The sequence below is a fragment of the Pipistrellus hanaki genome (genome assembly GCF_964339955.1).
Source record: "Pipistrellus hanaki genome assembly, chromosome: 7".
NCBI lineage: Eukaryota > Metazoa > Chordata > Mammalia > Chiroptera > Vespertilionidae > Pipistrellus > Pipistrellus hanaki.
Genome location: NC_140509.1, coordinates 48707633 through 48721055, shown reverse-complemented (window position 1 = coordinate 48721055; position 13423 = coordinate 48707633). Strand labels below are relative to the sequence as shown.

At 38.0% G+C, this 13423-nt stretch overlaps 1 protein-coding gene across 12 annotated transcripts in view; it reads left to right on the top strand.

The window, feature by feature from the left end:
* The first annotated feature begins 4221 nt into the window (after positions 1-4221).
* The window catches only part of PNISR (PNN interacting serine and arginine rich protein), a 30479-nt gene continuing 21277 nt past the window's right edge, over positions 4222-13423 (top strand). For 5 of the 12 annotated variants that reach the window (XR_014795466.1, XR_014795467.1, XM_084889376.1 and 2 more), the window contains exons 1-3: positions 4222-4345; positions 9553-9632; positions 11280-11394. Coding sequence is in view for 10 of the 12 variants with exons in the window: in XM_084889376.1 (XP_084745502.1) it covers positions 11307-11394 (88 nt within the window). In the remaining 2 variants the exon portion in view is untranslated. Of the gene's footprint in view, positions 4346-9552; positions 9633-11275; positions 11395-13423 lie in introns of all 12 variants that reach the window. The other 7 variants (XM_084889377.1, XM_084889371.1, XM_084889370.1 and 4 more) reach the window with 5 other exon arrangements.

Below are 13423 nucleotides of genomic sequence, written 5' to 3'. Positions count from 1 at the left end.
TCCTGCACACCCACCACTAGGGATGTGCCCGCAAGCAAGGCACATGCCCTTGACTGGAATCAAACCTGGGACTCTTTTGTCCACAGGCTGATGCTCTATCCACTGAGCCAAACCGGTTTCTGCACATGTTTTTTTTTTTTTTTTTTTTTTTTTGTGTGTGTGTGTGTGTGTGTGTGTGTGTGTGTGTGTGTTTTTTTAAGTTCAAAACAGTCACAAGTTCTTTTAGCCAAGGTTAAATTTATTTTTCAGTACAACTCTTAAAGTAGGCCTTTTTCTGCTTTCAGTCAGATTTACATGCCAATAACCATACCATTTTTTTTTTTTTTAAGACAAGTAGTTCTTGGGTTGGCTATATTTTTCTGATTTCCTACCTCCATCTCTCCTGACTTTTTGGCAGGTATATTCTGTCTGTAAGTTTTAAAGGGAGAGCCATCCTCTTAACCACATTTTCATCTTCAGGCACTTTTTTTCCAAGTGAAGAAAAAAAATTAAGGTTCCACACCCTTAATTAATCCATTGAAGTTTTTTTCCAAAATAAAAATGAAGTCTACACCCATAGTTATGAATTTTCACTGCTTGGAGGTGAAAATCACAACCATATGAGGCTCAGAATTTCTGGTCACCTCTTCCGTAGTTTCAGGTTTCACAAATCATTCTTTCTGAGCTCCAGTTTTATAATAAATGTGCCAAATGTGTCCAATAGCACCCCACACACACTCTTATTATTCAACTTTTCCCTTTAGTTCGAAACTCACTAGGTACATTTTCTCCCTACCAGGTTGTCGTGGGTTAGAGTTACCTCAAATCCACTGCATAATGTGAAGCGCCATGTTTCTAGCCTCCGGTAGTAGCTATGTATACCAAACCACCTCTAAGCTAATGCCACGTAGCTTCGGTTCTTTGAGCAGCACCCAACTCCCATTACCAATATGTGTATTTGTCAGGGGAGCCTCGGCTTAGGCTGTATTACCAAATTATTTCGGAATCTTAGCAGCTTATTTTGTGATCATTGCAGCCTTTTGCTGATTTGGGGCTCTTTCTGGCCAATATTTTCCATGATATAACTCAGTGATCCAGACTGAGAGAGAATATTCCAACCCGGAGCTGCATTATATGGAACAGCCTTCTTGGTTGATGTTGCAGTGCCTCGGATCCAGAAATGACAGTCATCACTTAAACCACAGCTTATTGGCCAGAGCTAACTCACCAATTCCTCCCTCACTTTAAAGGGGCTTAGAAAAATGCTATGAGAATCAGATATGAGTGAACACTAACAATGTCTTATGACATTATAAAAGCGAAATAAGTACAAAAGTAGTGCAGAAGCTTGAATCACAAAAGATCTAAGGTAAGAATATGTCAGTGAACATACAGTAGGTTTACCTTACTTTCTCCAGTCTGGGCCAAATGCCCATTACCAGTTTGGTTCATTGTTAAATAACTGAAGTAATTATTATTTTATATCCTCCTCATACTGCTAGATACTACTTTCTAGGAGATGCTTACATAACAACAGTACTTAAGAATTACAAGAGTTGTAATTTGAAATAGTTCTTATCCTCCATTATATGGTTTATTGTGGTAAAAATATATAATAAAATTTACTATTTTAAGCATTTTAAGTATATGCTTCAGTGGCATTAAGTACATTCACAATGTTATGTAAATATCACCAATCCTTTCCTAATCCCATACAGAAACTCTGTACCCATTAAATAACTCCCTGTTGCCCTTTTCCTTCAACTCCCAGCAACCGTTATTCTACTTTCTCTCTCTGTGAAACTGTCTTTCCTAGGTACCACATATAAGTGAAATTATACAGCATATGTCCTTTTGTCTGCCTTGTTTCATTTAGCATAACCTTTTCAAGGTTCATCCGTGTCATAGCATGTATGAGAATTTCATTCCTTTTAAGGCTGAATAATATTCTAGTGCATGTATATACCACAGCTTTAAATAATACTTATTCTTAAATTTTATAAGGGATGTGATATGGATCTTAACACTATAAAGGTTTAACTCAGGAGAAGCAGGAATATGTCCTAATTCTTTATCTTCAATATCTCACCGTATTTAACATTTTTTTTTTCATTTTATCTTGAGGATAACGTGTTTCCATAATGCAAAGTATTAACTTGAACATATCCTCCCCTTGAATTTTCTCCTTCAAACACTTTGCAAACAGGAGAAGATAAGAAATTTAATTTGTAAAGCCTGATGATTGTTGGTCATAAAAGAGAGCGCCAGTCAAGACTGGCAAGATGAGGCTGCTAAGCACTTTCTGGTCAAGGTGCACAGTGACCAGTCTGCAGCAGATCGTATACATGACAGCTGTTCTCACACTTGAACACAAAAACATCCTGAGAAAGTTTGGTGTTGAAATGCATATATGTGCCTGATGTCTCCTTCAGATCTTACCATTACAGGGAAATCCTAGATGACAGTGGTGAGGGAAAGGGAAATGGGAGTGTAAAACCATTTCCTGGTCTGGCAAACAGTGATTGCTGAGTGTCTCATGAAACTGGCACAGGGCACAAAATTTAACAATAAGTGTCCAAAATGACTGGCCCATATTGGGGTTATTGTTTTTCATCATTTGACAAATGGAAAAAAAATGTGGTTATGTGGTATGCTGTCCAGTTGGGAAGCACAGATGAAAAATAAGTCTTTCAGAAAATTGCTTCAACTTTACTAGGGAAACAAGAAAACAATTGCATGATGATTATAGGAAGGAAAGTTTTACTGGCAATCAGTCTTCAGAGAAAGAACATTTTTATTATTAGAATGTTTCTGAGAAAAGTAAACTTGCAAATCAGGGTCTATCCAAAAAACTTGGAAAATAAAGAAAATCACAGAGCAAAATCAGAGATTAATGAAGTGATTTTTAAAGTTGTACTAGTCTGTTGTGTAGTCTGTGTGTGTGCGTGTGCTAAGTGTAAATTAGGGGAAGGTTTCAAGAAATGGAATTTCCAGTAGCATCTTCAGGCCTTCACAGCATTGCGTTGCCAGGTGTAATTAGTGACCTTTTCTCCCAAGATGAAGTTTTATTTGGAGAGCCACTTGGATTTGATCCAGCAGAAGTTAGCTATTGAGGACTTTATTCTAAATCTTACCCAGGAGTGTCTTGGTTTCATGTGCTTTATTAAGGAAGCCTAAATTTTATGTAAATGGCATTTATATTTACCTTCTTGCACTCTTGCTACATTATTCCTACTACAATTTGCTAGTTCTTTTGCACAATCCTCAATGAAACAATTTAGGTACTTGGTGCACTTTCTTCAGTAACACAAATGTTCCATTCATGCTACTCCCCAACAAGTCTTTTTCCAAGATTTAGTTGAGAAATGAATATTGCATTTCTGGAACATTTTTGTTTTCCTTGTGACTTGTAGACCCTAGCCTGGAAATCGATACTTTTTATACTTGGACACTGTTTCAAATGAAAACAACATGGAATCCAGTATCCCATCCGAAGAGTTGCCTTGCATGAACCCTTCCTGGGGGCCATCTTGCAGCTGAGAGATGCAAACCGGACTTCCCCGCCACTTTTCCTTAAAGGTCGGGGGGAAGGAGCGAGACCTCGGGACTTGCTGGGTGAGGTTGCGCTGGGCCAGCGTCTCCGGAAGGGGGCGCCATGTTTCGAGGTAAACACACAGAGTGACCGCGGCGGGGTCAGCTGAGGTCGCCGCCATCGCTACCCTCCCGACTGGCCACTTCGCTAAGGTCCGGCCCCGGAGGCGGAGCCCTCGGCGGCGCTCGGGGAGACCCCAGGCCGCAGTCCTCCAGGAATTTGCACCCGCCCGAGGCCGGCCCGCAGCTCCAGGCGCACCTAGCAACCGGCCAGCTCTCCAGTTTGACCCTTCGGCCATTCCGTAGTCTGACACCAGTGCCGCAAACTCACCCCTCTTGTCTGAAGCTCAAGTGTTCCTAGGGAAGCACATACCTCCCCTTGGAGGAGGATCGCGTTGCTAAAGTAAAAAAAAAAAAAAAAATTGCAGGGCGCCCTGTAGAAAATACTTAAGTTCCTGGCCGGGTATGCGCTGGCGACGTTAAGGGGAATGTACAGGAACGTTCAGACACTTCCACGGCGTGTGCCAGAGGCCAGGTGGTAACTGCCCATAACAAACATGGCGCGGAAGCTCGTACACCGGACACCGTCCAGTGCTCAGAGACCTGGAGGCGGGAACAGTTCGGCTTCAGATGACAGGCGGATGTTGTTATGACCACTTCCGGGTGAGACCACTCGGGCGCCATCTTGTCTTGTTCGGGAAGAAGTAGAAGCAGCGAAAGGGTTGGAGGTATTAACAGGAACGGTGGCGGCAGCCGTATTCCGGAATCACAGTGAGTAAGTGGTGGGAAAACGATTACGCAGGGGGACTCGCCGGGCCGTTAACAAACTTCTTGGTTTCTGCGGCGAAGGCAGCATAACTTAAAACACGTAGGCTGCTTACGGCGCTACCGCTGGAACCCCATCCCCTCTTAAAGCCGCGGCGCCTGCCGGACTTGGTGAATCAAACCGGCCCTCTCGATAAAAAGGAGATGTTGCCATGAAAGAGAGCGCTCTCCACCCCTTCCTTTTAACCAGGAGAGTTTTCTTCTCGGATGAGAAGGGACTAATTCTCGGGCTCCAGACCTGCCGTTGAGCACTGCGCGTGCGCGGCGGGCGCCCTCCGTGGGGAGCGGGCGGCGAGGGGGGCGGAGGGGGCGGAGGACCCGGACCTGGACCTTTTGCGCTGTGCAGCCCTGACTACGCAGGCGCAGCCACGGGCGAACGCGTCCTGTTAACTATAATTAGCTTCCTTAGTTTGTATTCCTGTTTTATCCAGTGATGGGCATTGTGTGTATTAAGTTTCACCAGGGAAGGAGGCAGTGTCCAGGATTTTAGCTGCATTATCCTGTCGTGGGTGTTGTCACCTGAACATCTTGGGCACTTGGCAAATTTCGAATCTCGGCGGTTAGTTCATGAAAGAGCAAAATAACTCTTCTGATTGGAGTGCAGCAAGGCAAAAGCAATAAAAACAAACCAGGACACTATATAAGTCCTCACTCGTGTGACTGCTTTGTAAAGCATCCTGGGGCTACAGGGAAAGGAACAACAGTAAGTCAGTTCTTTTAAGATGTTCATGAAACTATAATTAATTATTATTATTTATACTAATAGGCTTTTTTTTTTTTAGAACGGTTTTTGATTTAAATAATCCAAACCCCCAATCACACACACACACGCACAGTTTCTCTCGTTATTAACATTATACGTTAGCATGATACATTTGTTGTACAATTAGTGGATACGTTATTATTAATGGACACAGTATTGACACATTATTAACTAACGCCCATGTTTATTCATGTTTCCTAAGTTTTAATCCAGCGTTCTTGTGTCCCAAGACCCCCATTTAGGATACCATATTACATTTAGTTATTACATGTCTTTAGTCTTTCCTTGGTTGTGACTGTTTCTCAGGCTTTTCTTGTTTTTTAGTGACTGTTACAGGCTGAATTGTATTTCTCCAAAATTCATGTTGGAATTCTAACTTTGGAACCTCAGAATGTGACGCTGTCTCACACTCATGCTTCTCTCTTCTTTGCTTCACTCCTTCCTTTCCACTCTGAAAAGCAATGCAGATAGTGTCTATAAAGAAATAAAATGAGATCATTAGGGTAGGTCCGAACCATTAAGACTGGTATCCTTACAAGAAAAGAAGATTAAGAGGGAAGAGCATGTAAAGATGTAAAATAGTAAGAAGCAAGAACATTCTGGAATAGGGAAACTAAGGTAGGTAGCAGTTTGCAGCCCCTAGTAAATCCTATCTTCTCTAAAATGTGGACACCTAAGAGTAATTGTACTTCTCTCCAGCCAGAGGATAAATAGCTTAAATCATCTTACTCAGGGAGACAGGTAACAGAAATCCAATTAGTGCAGTTTTCCAACCACACCCAAGGATAGACAAATTAAGGGAATAAATCTCATTTTGGTACATCAGCATAAAGCTGATGAATATTCTGTTGATTCTCCCCTAAATGTCCATCCTTTAAAAACTCCTGAAAATGAAGGTGATGAGTGCATTCTCCCTCCAAGGAGCACACTCATTCATTCCCTCCCCCTTACTTCCCCCACAGGCACATATCCTCTAGCCTCTAAGAGACCCATGAAACTTGCAACCAGAAGAGAAATGGTCCTGTTTCACTGTACTAAGTATGTTTTTGTTGTGGTCAATAAATTATTGCTTGCTTTCCTATACTTTGATTCTTGATTGAAACCTTTCTATCAAGAAGACAAGAACCGAGATCTTGTCATCTCCCCAGTGATGTGGACATAGGGAGGAGGCATAAATCTACAAACCAAAGATATAGACCTCAGAATGAATGCCTCCTCCCTATGTCCGTATTACTGGGAGCTTCTAAACTTTATATTTGATGTGAGAAACATTTGACCATGTGTATCAAAGGATAGATGTGCTTCTATATAGCTTTGGTTTTGCAATTGATGTTTAATGGCTTTAAAACTACATTTTCACCCTGGCCAGTTAGTGTTGGCCTGTGTACAGGAGAGTTTCAGGTTTGGTGCATAGGAGGGTTTCAGGTTTGATTCTGGGTCAAGGGCAAGTAACTGGGTTGCAGGTTCAATCCTTGTGTGAGAGGCAACCAATTGATGTGTCTCACACCCATGTTTCTCTCTCTCTTGTCTGTCTGTCTCCCTCCCTCCCTCCCTCCCTCCCTCCCTCTCTAAAAAGCAATGCAAAAAATATCCTCTGGTGAGGATTAACAACAACAAAAATTACATGTTCATTTTATCACACAATCAGTGATTGTCATTTAAACAGGTATTTTTAAGAACCTCAAAACACAGTGTTCTAATATATTGTCATCTAAGAAATGGGTATGATGAATGATGGTTATTTCTGGTTGTATTAGTTTCTTAGGGATGCTGTAACAAATTACCACAAACTCGGGGGCCTAAAACAGCAGAAATGTATTATTTCACAGTTCTCCAGGCTAGACGTTTGTCCATTCTGGCTTGCTGTCTCTGTCTCTGTCCCTTTCTCACTCTCTTCTCCTCCCTCTCCTCCTCTTCTGTATGGGAGGATCCTTCCTAGCTTCTTCAGGTGGTTCCCAGCAATCCTTGGCTGTAGATATGTATGTCCAGTCTCTGCTCCTTTGGTTAGTTACATGGTGGTGGTGGTGGTGGTGTGTGTTCTTATAGGGACACCAGCCATATTGGATTAGGACCCACCTTAATCCAGTATGACCTCATTTTAACATGAATACATCTGCAAAGTCCCTATTTCCAAATAGATTACATTTATAGTTTATGGGAGTGAGGATAGGGACTTAAGCATATTTCCCAGGGGGCACAGTTCAATCTATAACACTAGACATACCCTGTTTCCCCAAAAATAGGACAGTGTCATATTAATTTTTGCTCCCAAAGATGCGCTAGGTCTTATTTTCAGGGGATGTCTTATTTTTCCATGAAGAATACGGTACACATTTATTGTTAAATAAAAATAAAGGAAATTTATTACCTGTATACGGTACGGTAGTACGGTAGTTGTCAATTTTCGGGGGATGCCTTATATTTCACTCAGAAGGAAACCTGTAAGTAGGTCTTATTTTCGGAGGATGTCTTATTTTTGGGGAAACAGTAGCTATAAACTAGATTTTTATAGCCTAGTGTGATAACTTAGATGATCTGATGCAAACAGTGGTTATTGATCTTTCTTTTCTTTCCAAATCCCAGTTATTTCCAAGGAAATAGCAGTTAATTAAACCTCATAAAGGGGGAAACTTACAGTCTGACTCCACAATAAACAAATTCTTACAAACTTGAGAAGTTGAGACTAAGGATCTTTATATTAAGGCTAAAGGAAAATGATACTATGGGTAAAACACTGGAATTTTTTAATAATTATAAGATTTCCTCTATTCCTCCAGAAGATTCTTATGTGAACCAAGACAAAAAACAAACCAAAAACACATGAAAATTCAATATAAGTTTCTCTATAACAAGTATGCTTTATTATCTTTAACTTATTGTGGGAATTTTCAGAGAGTACAAACCCTAATGTACTTATTACCCATCTTTAACAGTTATTATTTCCCAAATCATTATTAAGCCAATATGTAAATGTCATTTTTAGTCAATAACAAGGCTATATTATTTCTCTAAACCATAATTAAATTGATATATATATATTTTATTATTGCCAGGTGTGCCTTCATATTCCTTTTGTTTTCCAGATTTTGCATTTGTTGTAGATTTTATGGTGAAAATGAAGGAAGAAAGAGCAGGGCTTTTGTTTTTTATTTTTTAAATATATTTTTTTATTGATTTCAGAGTGTAAGGGAGGAGGAGAGATAGAAACATCAATGATGAGAGAGAATCACTGATAGGCTGCCTCCCGAATGTCCCACCCTGTGGACAGACTGCAACCCAGGCATGTGCCCTGACCGGGAATGGAACCATGACCTGTTGGTTCATAGGTCGATGCTCAACGACTGAGACACGCTGGCAGGGTGGGGCCTTTAAATCCTTTCCATCAAATCACAATTTTCTTCTTGAGTTAAGGATAATTAATGAAACTATCAAGCATTGTTCAAATGCTGAAACATAAATACAACTTTATATTAAACATTCAAGTATACCAAATCTTTCCTTAAAACCTGTCACTTTACAAAATTCAGCATAACTCTAAATTTTGTTCTCATAATCAGAGGTACCTTTTTTGAACTAGATAACAGAAGATTACTCCAGATCCTCATAAGAAAATGACACAGAGGAAATTTGCCCAAAGTCTCACATTTATATGATTTGTATAATTGTTATTGCTTATACCAGTCATTATGGACTGTGCTGATCAACTTTCTTTGATTCTTCATATCTTAGAAAATCTGTAGATTTTTTTCTTTTTCTCTTTAATTTATTGAAAGTGGACAGAAAGATGGAGCTATAGATCATTTATTTGTTTGGTGTTTAGTGATTGCTATCTGGAGAAAGCTGTCCTGTACTTTATGGAAGATAAAAGATGAATAGATTTGTCTTTCTATCAACTTATGAAAAGCTGTGGTCCTAACGGGAAGAATCTGTTTGAGGGACAGATTGTTTTCACCTTACAACTGTTAATTTTAAACTTAAAATTCCATAGGAAAATCTGAATTAATGCATTCTATTGCTTTACTTGTAACACTTAAGCTAATACCAGGTGGATGAGACCTTCTTTTCAAATATTTGTTCCTTTTTTCTCAGCATATTTGACAATCCCTAAATGGTTTGATAATGTTTTGTTATTGTTAGTAAATTGAGATATTTTATTGTAAATAAAAAAGATATTTTGAAAGAAAAAAATGTTAAAAAAGTGTTGCCTTTCCATTTCTGATGTACCCGTTTCCCTTAACCTTATAATAATAAATACCTCTCATTATAGTTAATAAACGAAAAAGTTCCAAAATAATTTGGAGATGATCACATTTTCATGTTACATCTCTAAAGTATCTTTTCTAATTTTTCATAATCTAAGAGCAAACTTATATTCTTTTTTTTTTTTTTTTCAGGGCATAAGTAATTTTGCTGCTATGCTTCCAAGCTGTAGTCTGAATCTGTCTAAATTTTAAACAGAAGGTGAATCTCTAAGGTCAGTCAAAATATCAGTTGATAATTCTTTGGGCTGTTTCCTTTTTTATTTGTTACCTTTTAATTCAAGTTATAAGTGAAGTTACTTTTCAGGGGCTGTAATGAGTTATTTAGTTTTTAAAGGGCTTTAAAGGTGTAGTAGTTGGAAAAGAAGAGGGGGTGGGGAATAGGGAGAAGAATGAAAATCTCAAGAGAGATTAGATAAGTATATTTAACTAATTCAGTTGGCTTCAACTGGGTTGCTGTGTAGTGTCTCCTTAGCCATACGCTAATAATGCCTTTATTGTAGACTATATTCATGCAACCAAAAGATAAGTGCACTTAATTTTTAAGTAAGTCAAGATAACAAACGAAATCATCTTCCCTAATTCACAGTGCTCTTCAATTGAGAAGTCAGCATTTGCCATTGATAGAATTATAAAAATGCTACAAAGTCTAGTGTTGCAAACTCTTAAGAGCCTGAGTTATAATAGCCAACTGTCTCACTTGAGTCGGTGTGACTTGCTTCCTTATCTGGCTTCTCTATTTTTTGTAATCCTGCAATATCAAAGCTTTTAGGTTGTTTATGGAGGAAAGGGTCAGTCTAGGAGGATTTGTTTAGTAAACATTTATTTAATCCCTATTTTATGCTAAGCCCTGTGGTACAAACTGAAGAAATATATGCTGCCTATCGTGTGTCATTGGTTCTTGAAGATGGTTTTATGTCAGTGTTGGATAAAGTAAAAGATGCTAGACTTTTAGAAATTTAAAATTTGTGTTATGAAAGTTCTCAAACTAGTTTATAGAAAGGTGAACTAATGTGATTACCCTCTCCCCCATATCCATTATCTGGATTTAATAGTTGTTAATATATGTTCTCTTCCCCAGTCTTTTTCATGCTGTTTTCATGTTAAGAAACCTGGTCCCGTAAATTACCTTACCCTCTGAATTTATCTGATTGTTTCTTTGATACTGTTTATCTCATTCCTTTATCCCCTTATAGTTCCTTCACACTAGAAGTAAGATAGAAAAGCTCAGTTGGATTCAATTAAACATTTTTGGTGAAAGTATTTATTTAAATGATTCTGGGGATATAATATTGTATCTTATGAGGAGGCACTATTACAGATTATTAAATCTTTAGGGTGATATTTTGTCAACTTTCCAATTTGTGATTTTTCCAATGCTTCTAAGATTGTCTGAATCAGTTCTATTAGGTTTGGCAATATAGCAGTTTTCTAAATTGATTTTACCTTAAGCATTCACTAGCCATGGTTATTTATAAGGGAGAGTTCTCCTTCATTATTAGAGTTATTTGGTTACTCTCTTCAAGGAATCTTGGTTGGGGGAGATGAAATCACATTTTTTTTTTTTTATTAAAAATAATTATATTTCAAGAGATTTCTATTGGGAAAAATTAGTATTTTCTTTTTGAGTTAAATTGATTTGAGCCCTGCCTACCACCAAATTCTGACACCAGTATTAACATGAAATTTTCTACTTTTGCTTGCCAACCTAAAAATTCCAGTTGCCTCTGGCAACCTATTGACCAGAATTTTAGAGCTCTGATCACATAAATATATTGTCGTATAATAATTTCTGTGTGAGTTTTTAAAATTAAAGAACTCTTATTCTCATTTTTAAACTATGTTCATCTTGTTGAAGATAGAAAATCAAATATATTTTTAAAGTCAGGATGTGGGATCAAGGAGGACAGCCTTGGCAGCAATGGCCATTGAACCAACAGCAGTGGATGCAGTCATTCCAGCACCAGCAGGATCCAAGTAAGGAAATAAACTGAAATTGGGGTGGGCGAGGAGAGAGGTGTGGAAGAGTGGGAAATAATTCAATGGGATTAAGAAAGATGGAATTGGATGGAATTGGTTTATTGGATCATTTTGTGGTATTTAATCTTTAAAACTGATTTAGTTCTTTTTTTCTAAGAAAGTAGAAAATCTTTCTTAAACGTGTAATTTAAGTAAAGTATACTTCTCTTAATTCTGAATGTTATAATTCAGTGTAGAGTATAGTCAACCAATGGTATGCTAAATCATTTCTCTTTATTATGGAACATTTCAAGCATATACAGATGTAGAAAAAGAGAATAGGGAACCCCCATTTGTTACTTAGCTTTAATAGTTACTGACTTATGGCCAGTTTTGTTTCATTGATATGATCCCTTCCAATGCCCTGCCTTTATTAGGTTAATCTGAACTTATTTTTTCAGTAGCTGCATAGCTATATATTATAGGAATGTACTGTAATTTAATTGGTCCACTTTTGGATGATTGGTTGATTGTCATTTTTATTATTTAAAATATATTTTTATTGATTTCAGAGAGATAGAAACATCAGTGATGAGAGAGAATCATCAATTGGCTGCCTCTTGCACAGCCCCTACTGGGGATTGACCCTACAACCCATGTATGTGCCTTGACCGGGAATTGAACTGTAACTTCCTGGTTCATGAGTCAATGCTCAACCATTAAGCCACGCAGGCTGGGTTATAGTTTTTTACTATTTAAAAAAATATATATATTTTATTGATTTTTTACAGAGAGGAAGGGAGAGGTATAGAGAACTAGAAACATCGATGAGAGAGAAACATTGACCAGCTGCCTCCTGCATAACCCCTACTGGGGATGTGCCAGCAACCAATGTACATGCCCTTGACCGGAATCAAACCTGGAACCTTCAGTCCACAGACCAATGCTCTATCCACTGAGCCAAACCGGTTTCGGCTAGTTTTTTACTTTTGAAAATAATTATAACTTTATATATATATCATTATTCATGTGTTCAATTATTTTTATTTTCAAGATCACAGTTGCATATTTGGAAAGTTTTAGGTAGATACTGCCAAGTTTAACTTCATGAGGATTATGGCAATTTATGTTTCCATCAAAATGTATGAGAATAAGCCCAGCAATGTGGTTCAGTGGTTGAGTATCGACCTATGAACCAGGAGGTCACAGTTAGATTCCCAGTCAGGGCTCATGCTCATGTGGGCTCAATCCCCAGAAGGGTCAGCCAATCAATGATTCTCTCTCATCATTGTTTCTATCTCCCTCTCCCTCTCTGAGAGCAATAAAAAAAATATTTTTAAAAAATGTATAAGAATACTTTTAATCTTGACTAAATAGATGTGAAAATTATCTTATTTTACTTTGTTTCCTTTATTAATAATATTAGATCTTAAAACGTTAAATACAGATATTTGAGAAATAAAGGAGGACCTTAAATTAGTGGGAACTAAATTTGAGTAAAGAATGACTGATAACGTTGTTAATAGAGGTATTTTGACTAGGAATGGAGCCAAAACTAAAAAAGGGTGACTATGAGGAGGAATAGGGGTAGTTATACTCATCTGAGATCTGTAGAATCCAGTGTAGGCCTGAAGAGGACCTATTTGAGGAAGAAATGAGTGAGTTTGATTATTTGTTTAAAAAAAAAAAAAAAAAAAGAAAAGGAATAAGACTGTAAAAAACTCACTAAATGCCCTGGCTAGCGAGGCTCACTTAGTTGAGCATCACCCCATGCACCAACCAAAAGGTCGATGGTCCGGGTCAAGACACTGCCTGGGTTTCGGGCTCAATCCCGGTGAGGGGGTCTGTAGGAGGCAGCTGATTCATGTTTCTCTCCCTTCCTCCCTCTCTAAAATCAAATAAAAACATTATATATATATATATATATATATATATATATATATATATATATATGTATGTATCTCAGTAAACAAAGTGCAGAGGATAAATTTCTTATGAGTTAATATTAGAAATTTATTGGTTAAGAGTGTTTTTATGGAATCCTTTT